The 10,591-nt window shown below is 32.8% G+C and overlaps 1 protein-coding gene and 1 pseudogene across 1 annotated transcript; one reads left to right on the top strand and one right to left on the bottom strand.

The window, feature by feature from the left end:
• Positions 1-5,065: 5,065 nt before the first annotated feature.
• On the top strand, positions 5,066-6,399 carry LOC107934715 (uncharacterized). The gene has a single exon (XM_016867199.2). It carries the CDS (start codon positions 5,450-5,452, stop codon positions 5,840-5,842), a length of 393 nt encoding a protein of 130 aa, XP_016722688.1. The 5' UTR covers positions 5,066-5,449; the 3' UTR covers positions 5,843-6,399.
• Positions 6,400-6,989: 590 nt separating this feature from the next.
• LOC107934699 (pentatricopeptide repeat-containing protein At2g20710, mitochondrial-like) lies at positions 6,990-10,038 on the bottom strand (annotated as a pseudogene).
• Between the last annotated feature and the right edge of the window lie 553 nt (positions 10,039-10,591).

Raw genomic sequence — 10,591 nt, 5'->3', positions numbered from 1 at the left:
AATCAGATAAAATAGGATTGTATTGAGTGAACGAATTTAATTCAAAGAAATCAATGATATCACATGAGAGTAACATACACATGAGGAGGTTATTAGACAAAGCAGTTAGATAAATTGCTTTCGTAAAGAGTATACAATAAGGAGGTTTCAATCATGGTACTTCTTATAGAGTGACTCCATAATTAAGTAATTGTGAATTATCGAAACAATACTTCTAGACATAATTGTAATTACTAGTGTAGAACCCATATTTTGCCTGGGCCTTAAAATAAATAAACCAAATTTTGAAAAAAAATAAAGAAAAAAATCAAAATGCCCATTAAAAGTCCATTTACAAACAAAGCTACCAACCCAATTACAACCCAAAAATTAAAACCTAAAAGAAGCCCAAAAGCTTAGAAACCCTAGCCCACAACCTATTTTCAGAAATTAGAAACCCTAGCCGCAAGCCTCAACCACCCACTTCCAACCACTACCAAGTGGCACATGCCTCCACCACCGTTTGCCTACCATACAAGAAGAAGAAAAGATAGCAAATATATATAATAAAGTTTGTAAATGGCTATAAAAGGCCATACTAGAACCGATTGTAGAGGGGAGATCGATGGTATTTTGAGGAAGAATCGATTGATTTTTGGAGAGAAGAGATTGTATTAAGGGGGGTTGTATTACAGAGATTTTCGGGAGAAATCAAAAGGAGAAAATAAGTTCAAAAGGTGTTTTTCCTTATTTTTATTTTTGATCTTCTTTCTATTCGTTCATTTTATCTATTTTACAAATATTTTAACACAAAAAAAAACTTGAAAAATAAAAAAAGAGGAAAAGAGGAAAGGAACTTACCAGTGTTCGGTTTTCCAACATTGTGGACGATCGAGGAAGCCACCGCCAAGGATCGGTGGCCGGAATCCGAATGGATTCTTGAGTTTTATGGTGTTTCTCATTAATTTTTGAAGGTTTTTGGGTTGTTTTACCCCAAATCCGGGCTCTACTCGAGAAGAGAAATGAAAAAGGGCCTCGAAAGATTTTTCGCCCACCGTGGACGGCGGCGCCGCTGTCGGTGGCCGGTGACCGGCGTGACGGTTGATGGCTGGTCCGATGACCGGAGGAGGGGAAAGGTTGAGAGAGTTGAGAGCCTTCTTTTTATTTTGAAAAATGAATGTAGGGTGGTAAGGTGGTGTTTTAACTCTTTTTTTTGTTTTTTTTTTCTTAAAAAAAAAGAGAAAATAAAGTATGGTTTTAATTAATAATAAAAATAAAATAGTATGGGGGAATGGTTTTAATTAATAATAAAAACAAATAGTATGGGGGAATGGTTTTAATTAATAATAAAAACAAAATAGTATGGGGGAGTAGTTTTTAATTAATAATAAAACAAAGTAGTGTGGGGAGTAGTTTTTAATTAATAATAAAACATGGGGGGAGTGAAATCAACTTTTTTGCTTGGGACCATGCATGTTACCTTTAATTGGGTAATTTGCGCAATTGGTCCCTTCCTTTGTGCTAGCCTTCAATCGGGCCATATTTAAGTTTTATATTATTTTAAATTGGCCCTGCAGTCTGTGTGCTATTTCAATTTGCCCCCTTTGCGCGGTATTTTAAGATTTGGGGCATTTTTAATTTTAGATCTCGGACATTTATACTCAATTAATTTTAGCCCAAAATTCTGTTTCAATAATTTGTTTTACTTGTAAGTTATCTATTAGATTTTGTTTCTTCTCTCAATTAAGTTTCAGTTATTCTTTTTAGAATAAACATGTTTCTACATATTATTTTGATTTCATACTTTTGTAATTATTATTTTTCTCTTTTCTTTTTTTTTTCACGTGCATACCTGTTTATATGAAATACCTTTATATTATTATTACTACTATATGTATATTTATAATATTACTAATAGTTTATTTTTTACATTATTATGTATATACCATGTAAATATTTTAATATTATATTATGTATACATTATATATATATCTTTTAATATTGTATTTTTATTGTTTTACATATGCCCTAATATTATATCGTTTATATATTTTTCTATTTATCATATTATCTCACTTTATATATTTTTTAACTATATCATGTATATGCTACTACTATATATATATTTATGTAGTATTATTAATAGTTGTTTCTAATATTATGATTATTTCTAATATGTATATATTATGTATTTACCTTCAATATTATATATCGTATATTTCTAATACTATTACGTTATTACTACTATTACACTATTATTATATTTTTACCCATTACTCTTTAAATACACTTGTTTTACCTTTTACTCTTCACTCACTATATATATTGTTTACTTATCTATATATTCACATACATATATATAATTTCACACATCATTCCAAAATTTTTATTTGTATTATTACTATTAATATTATTATTATCTTCACTATACTATCATTCTTTAGTCTTACATAATGATTGTTTATTTATTATTAGTTTTTTTTAATCTCGAATATTTCCTAGCTTATTTGTTATTATCTTTTTATTCGTTTTATTCATTTATTTGTTACCTCGAAATAAGATTTTTTTTGCAAATAAGGCAATGCTTGGTGTTTGGAAATTTCGAGAAAGCAGTGCCCTAACTTATTGGGTTGCCACTTTTCTCGTTGAATTCGAATAATTAAGTACCATTCTAAGTTTTTTTAGAGGTTTTCTAAATGCAAGCCACTATATTGGAATTTCAAAGCAGTATGTCCTAACTTATTGGATATAGCGTTTTGCTGTTTCGAGATAGGAATTTCAAAAAAGGGATAACTTAATGTCAATACTTTGACGCTTGTGAATCCCAATTTTCAAAGTTAAAATATTTTAAAGAGGACTACATCTTAATTTTTTTTTCTTTCGACATTAAAGACATTTGATAATCAATTAGGTACCAATTTTTGGGCGTTACGAGGGTGCTAATCCTTCCTCGTACGTAACCGACTCCCGAACCCGTTCTTTTATTTCGTGGACCAAAACTAATGATTTTAAAACAAAATATTTTAAAGGTGGTCCAATCACACCTAAAAAGATTGGTGGCGACTCCCGTTTTCGTTTTTATAAAATCAATTCCCACTTTCCAAAACTCGATTTGAAAATGGTTTCGACAACTAGAGTCTAATTGTATATGTCTGATTAGTCCCTCCATTAGCTCAAAAAAAGCTCGAACGGACTGCATTTGAATTAGAAGTAAATTTTATGACTTTAAAAATAATTTAATTGAGTCAATTTATTCAATGTGGAATTAAATTAGACAGTTGTAAGAATTATTCAACAAGAGAATTTGATTAAAGAGTTTTTATGAAAAATTAATTTGGAAAATTTAAATAATTTTTGGGAAAATTAATTTTGATTAAGTAAAATTAAATTCATCAAATTAATTAAAATTAATATGATATTCTTGGAAATTAATTTTCAAGTCAGACAATTAACCCAATGGGCAATTGAACTTGAAAATTGGACCTAAGATCGTAAATTGGATTTGGGAGGCCAAAACTGAGACCAAGATCCAAAAATTGGTCGAATCGGGTTGACGGTCCAACCAGTGGCTGGATTGGACCAGCCGAGCTGTCATTGGCCCAGACTAAATCAACAAAAATCAAACCAGCTCAAGGTGCCAAAAGCTGTGACGGCGGCATTCTGGTGCTCGAAAATTGGTCAGCTGCGGTGGGTCTTTGGTGCTTGAACAGTAGAAGAATTACACTCCTATTGGGACTTTATCAGAGAATTTAATTTTATATTAACTATTCCAAAAATAAAATTATTTTAATAGATTTAATATTAAATTTAATCTAATATTTATTTTGATAGTAAATATTAGATTAAATTTAATATTAAAGTGATTAAGTTTAATCATAGTTAAACTCTCTAAACTCTCTCTATATAAAAAGAGAATGTTGGGTCATTATTTAAAACACACTTGAATTCAAGAAAAAATTCTCTGAAAAAATTATTTCAGAAAATTTATAAAGATATTTCTTTTTTACAACTTAATTCAAAAGTTTAGAAAAATTACACTGATAATCGGCAGACGTGAGTTTGAGGATAGCGGAGAAGACTACTCAATTGAAGTGTTCATCCTAAAAGAATTGGAAAGGTACAATTTTAATTAAGTGTCCATTACTTTAGATATTACAATCAAATTCTTGTTTTGAAAAAAAAAAATAAAACTCTAATTTTTTTTATGTTGTATTTCCCAAACCCCAAACAATCCCTAAAAATATATATGGAGAAAAGTTGTTGTCAAGACCTGTCAATCTATTACCCTAGGTTTGACAATCGCTTATTTATCTCACATAGTTCCTCCTCATATCAATTCTAATAATATTCTTAGTTGACATTTATTACTGTACCTTTACACATATGGAGTGGAGTAGAAGATGGATAGGATCCATGCCAAACTAACCCCTCTCCATAAATACTTTCTCTCAACACCAAGAAAGCAGGATAGATAAAATTTAAAGCCCAGACTTTGCTGGAACACCTTCCCAACTCACAAACTGCCATCTTTAATTTTAGTGAATATCAACAATATCTACCCAACACCCTATATAATTTAATTCTATCAAAATTAAATACCACCAACACCAATTAGATTAAATTTAGAAACTAATAGAAGTGCAATTACACATTAGAATTTTGAATCTATTCAGGCTTTGTTATTCATTTAACTTAGATATAAATTTACTAAGATACAACTGTTTTTGTATTTTTATACTTTTTATATCAATCATAATAATATTTAAATCTATAATAAGATGATTTCTAAACATTTAAATTTATCTTCTCAACCAAATATATATTTAATTTTTATTTAAAATTTTAATAAAAATATTTATTATATAATTTTTTTCCCAATATTTACAATCAAACTAAAAAATTTTGAAAGCATAATTTAAACTTAAACTAAAATAAAATATAAAATAATATCCACGCAGGAACTGATAAAACTTGGATGAGGCACAAAAATCAGAAAACTGTCAAAATCGAACCCCACAGCTCAGAGTTTGGTAATTTAATCGCAATTCCAGATCAGCTTCCCTTCATTCAACTTTTCAACCTCAACCTTAACCCGCCCTTTTCCCCTCTCTCTTGCAATACTCTTTAACTTTTTTTCTTTGATCCTTACCTCTTTGGTCATTAATTATTTCTCTTTTCTTTTCATTTTTTATCTAAGGATCGAGGTTTTTCCCTTGGTGTGTATGTCTGCAGGTTTCATGGTTTATTTTTATTCTGATTGTCATAAATTTGTTAACCCCTTTTTGTAAATTTCGTTTCTGTTCAGGGCTTCCTTGACTGGATTCCTTTGCTTTTTTATTATTGCTATGATCAGCTCCTATATTGGCCTTATCAAATATGTATCTTTTCTTGAATCTTCATTAGAAGTTGTTGTGAAGACAATGGGAAGAAGATCCATGCAAGGAATTGTATAGATAGACGATCGAGTACAATGGGTTTGTCCGTGTTCTTTGTAATCTGCATTCTCCACTCCGTGATTGCCATAACGAGTGGATCCTTAATAATGTTCTATCTCTACGAGATCTATATACTCGGCCACGGTGTTAAAACGGCTCAAAAGCTTTTAGGGTCAACCCCACATGACCAATTGTTAATTCAGACATCCAATTCATTTGTTGGGTTGCTTCTCTTTGTAGTTGGGTTCTTGGTGTTCATGGTAGCCTTTATTAAAGACAACCTATTCCAGAGCTTTTTCGCCAAAGGATGTGTACTCCTTCACTTATCAATGGCTTGGGATTGGCCGAGACAAATGATAGGTGATATTCTGCTGGCTCTATCTTGGGTCTTCTTTTTACTCTATACTTGGAAGGAGAAGTATGACTAGCATGCACTGCCAAGTGCCAATCTCACTCACATTTTGTTCGACGATGTGGAGTTAGTATCTGGATATTCAGTGGAAAAAAGAGAGCTTGGGATCTGTGAATGAAATGAAAGGTTGCCATGTGCCTAAGTCTAACAAGCTTGATTATTGTTGCAATAAGAAGTAGATTGCTGCCAATCCTTCCATGTTAGGTGGAAAAAACTATGGGGCTTTGCTTAAGGCAAATTTTTGACCAACACATTTTGAGAAGCCACTACAACATCCGTTAGCAATGACCCTAAATTTGAGCTTTATACTATTTGTTTGTTTAACTCTCATTGGTGCTGTGAATGTGATCTAGCATAAGTGTTCATCAAGTTGTTAAAAGCTGAAATGAAATTTAGCTAGCTTTTGAAAAAATATAGAATTGTTATTAATTTTAAAAAATAGTAACACTTAAGTATTGTTATTTCAAGACATAAAATTATTATGAGTTAAATTTTTTTTAGAAAAAGCCAATATATAACAATTCTTTTAGTAATAAATACCATTTCAAGGTAGTTTTGTTACATGAGCATTTGATAAGTGTGGCAACAACGAAACGCGGTGACGACATCAACATATGTAGTGAAAGGGTTGTGTTGGGTGAAACAAATGAAAATAAACGATAAAAAAGTTTGTATTTTGAGTCATGGTAGTTGGTACTGGTTGTACCACTGACACGTACTGTTCCGATCTTTAACTAGTACAACGTAGTTTGGGTTCCATTCTAGTTAAGATTTTAGGTGTATTTTAATTGTTCTAAAATGTTTTGACTCATTTCAGGCTATATATACTTGTATTGGCCCATTTTGATTGATACAACATTTTGTTATTTTAAACCTAATGTTTAAATTTTAATTTGTTAAATTAAGTTATTGAATCTAAATAATAATTTTTAAACTTATATTTGCATATAAATATATTTATACACATGTAATTAAGAGTTATTTATATGTATATTGTATATAATAAATAATTTAATAAAAAATTAAAAATTACTATAAATATATATGTCAAAAACTTGCAACAATATATTGAAACACATTGATAGTGATTACATACTAGTACTAGGACAAAAACAGTATTGTCACTTAATTTGAAGACAATGGACGAAAAGAGAAAAAAAATGTGAGATTTTAAAATCCATATCCAAATATATTATTTATTGACTATCCAAATAAAATTTTAGTAACAGACTCAAAATATTATGATGGCATAGGCATAGATTTATTATACGAAACCAACCAACCCAATTTGTGATACAAGCAAAATCAAAGTAAACGTATATAATGGATCAAGTTGGACGAAAAAATTCTGCACGGCGTTAAAGAAGAGGTTGGAAATACTTAAAAAAAAGATAGCTAGATTCCGCATCTTCCATATGCCCCCACATGGTTATCTATCCTATCAAATATCTTGTTCTCGTGAATGCCATTCCATAAGGATGAGCTTAGCTTAAACTCTAATTTGACTTGGAAACCCAATATCACTCCACAAAAGGTCTTTACACTTGGTCATTCACCTTCACTATATAAACGTCAGATGTATGTTGTAGGCACAGGCATAGGAGTACTTTGACGATGATCATATTGTGGTTAGGCAATTTTTGCAAAGAATGTCACCTATGCACTACAGATTGATGATACTGAGGAAAATACAAAATTTAGGAGTAGTGAACTGCCTTTTTTTCCCTGCTACTAGTAGACTGCTTATGTCTTAGTGAGTAATCATGTCTATTTTCTAGAAACTGCTATTTGCAATAGAAAGATATAATTTTCAGAAAAGAAATCTTATTTTTCATTGATTTGTAAATATATGGAAAAGTAGAAGTCAGTATAGACAGAGATGTTGAATAATTATTAGGAAATCCGAGATCCCAATGTCATTCCCCCTTCAAAAGTGGGAGCCGTATAAAAAGGCCGTCAGGGGAGGGTAACTAACCATTTCAATGGGAATGGAACTTAGAATGACTAGTGGCCCCTTATTTTTTGAAGGAAATACGGATCCGGTCCAGATAGAATGTCCAGCAAGTAAGGCGTGTAGCACTCACAACTCAATACTAGGCTAGGAGCTAGTCTGATGGTGCAACAGTCTCCCATACCATGAAACAAGTCAGCATCAATAGCCTTTCCTAAATCAACTTAGGTCACTGCCATAGGAAGGTAGAGTTTTCAAAATAATATCTGCAAATTTTATGAAATCAAGGACCTTTACGAACTACCAGATATCTCAATTAGATGCCTAACCAAAGTACAGAGACTAATCAAGCAACAACAAGAGCAGATAATTAATGCGGGAGAAAGACTGTAGCAATCGTTTTGACAGGTCAACTAGATATAAAGGTCAGCTATTAGCCTCAATTTGACCTTCATGAGTCCTTGTACTTCCCTCATCAAGAGTTTTACTGCTCCTTTTGTCTGGTCAAGGGCACCGACATCCATGTTTCCGTCCAAAATATTCTTAACAAATCCATTATAAACATCATTTGACAAATGGCCTTTGACCTGAAGCAGCTGCAACAGCTCTTTAGCTGCTTCTAAGTTATCCTCTCCTTCTAAGAATTTGAGACAAACAGCACAGAAGTTAGGTTTCCATCCCGAACTGCCAGACAAGATTGCAGCCTTCATGGTTTCCACTGGCTTTGACATATGCCCATCCATTTGATATCCAGTAGCCAAACTATTCAAAATAAATTCATCAGGCTCTTTAATCACACCTCTTTTTATCAGACTGACTGTATATGCTTCAGCCTTTTTGATAAAACCCTTTCTGCAATAGGCACTGATCATCACATTTGGAATTCGAGATCATAATATGAGTATCCAGACTCCCACTCTGCCAGAATCCTCTCAACACCATCCAAATCATCCAACTTTACCAATGAGTTTATCATTCATAAATAGCTAGAGTTAAAGAATTTCCCCAAGTTCCCATACAACCTCTATATACGATATACATCATCTTTTCTCCCTAGATTAGTATACAGTGTGAGGAATCTTTCAGAAGCATGCTTTCTTGATGCCTGAGTAACTAGTTACTCTGCTCTACTCAACATTTCTAAAGCCTTTTCAGCTAACCTGGCTTTCAAGTATGCACTTGCAGCAGCAACATAAGCATGCCAATCCACAGAGACTTCAACATTATTTTCAATTGTGGTCAGGAATTTCTCCATCCCCTCAATATCAGAAGAGAATGCATAGGCATTCAGCTAAATATTGTTGGTGAAAGCATTATGCTTCATTCCCTTTTCTTTCATCTCTTGCACTAGGACATCCAACTTGTCATGTTTTCCTAGGCGATGTAGAGGTTTAATATCACATTAAGGAGACTGCATTACTAAGAAGCCTCGATTCCCTCATAATTTGTACAGTGGCCTCTTCTTTTTCTAAACACTTGTGCGCATAGCAATTTAAAAGGGCGCCATATACCTGGAAAGTTCTCATAGTGTCAGGAAGACTATCAAAGTATTTCTCAGCTTGTTCAACACCGTGAACTTTCAAGATCAAATCCAGCCTCACAGCCATGTCGCCAACTGAAATACCATACCTCATTTCTTCGCTCATAAACTCGGATACCTGCCAAAATATTACTTTTGAATATCCAGGGGTGACATGAATATGGGGCAATCTTAGAATACTCGGCAAAATTTATAAGAAAAAGAAAAAAAAGGTTTCCTATGGCTTCATGTTACGTAGAAGTGTACCTCAAGGGCTTGTTTGAAGCGTCCGAAACTGCAGAGATGTCTGATTATAGTTTGGAGCATGGAATGCTTGATGGCTTTGCCCTCTTTGAGCCATTGGTTGAGGACAGGGACGATGGAAGCTTTGGGATGTCCGGGTCAAGAGACGCGGATGGGCAGAGTGTATGGTGGCTTTGAAGGGGAGGCGTTGGGGCTAAGGGTGTTGGTGGAGTAGGCGACAACTCTCAGAATCCTAGAAATGCAAGAATAGGTCCATAGATTTGATCCAATAACAAGCTTCATCGCTACGCTGAAAGAAGGATCGGTCTGAAAACTTGGAGAGGAGGCTGTTTCAATGAGAATAGGGTTTAGGGGAAAATCGATAGTTAAAATTAGGGTTTATGAGAGATGATTAACAGACTGTATGGTATGGGTCTGGCGGGCCTCACTCTGCCCTCTAGTTGGCTCTGGTTATGTTTTTTTCTTTAAATATGCTGGGTACAATTGAAATTGGGATAATGTAATTTTTTAGAGCTAAACTTTTTTTAATTTATTTTGATTCTTCAACTTAAAAATTGTTATTTACTTAATTACATTCTATTAAGGATAAAAAAAATGTAACTTTTGGCTTCTAAATTTGGTAAGTAGGTCCACTTTGACTTGACAACTAGGTTCACTTTGGTATCTATACTTTTTATGGTTTATTTTGATCTTGACTCAGAGTTGTGTGACTCAAATCTTGTCACTTGTTAGAGAAATAAAATAAAAAAGCAAAATAGGGGGATCTGTAGGGGCGAAGGACCGAGGGTCGAAAAGGACTATAACAGGACCATGCCGCACAAGTTGAACTTCTATTAGAAATTGATTACAATAGGGTTGTTTAACCCTTAAAATATGTGCAGTCGATCTCCTCTTGTATTGTGGTTTTTTCAACATTAATGAATTTTTTCTCTTCTGCTCGTGGTTTTCCCCGAAAAGAGTTTTCCATGTAAAATGTGCTTGTTCTTATTTTTCTTTCTTATTACTTTGCAATAATTCCTACTACTATTACC

Source organism: Gossypium hirsutum, chromosome A12 (genome assembly GCF_007990345.1).
Source record: "Gossypium hirsutum isolate 1008001.06 chromosome A12, Gossypium_hirsutum_v2.1, whole genome shotgun sequence".
NCBI classification, from domain to species: domain Eukaryota; kingdom Viridiplantae; phylum Streptophyta; class Magnoliopsida; order Malvales; family Malvaceae; genus Gossypium; species Gossypium hirsutum.
This window is presented reverse-complemented; position numbering and strand designations above follow the sequence as displayed.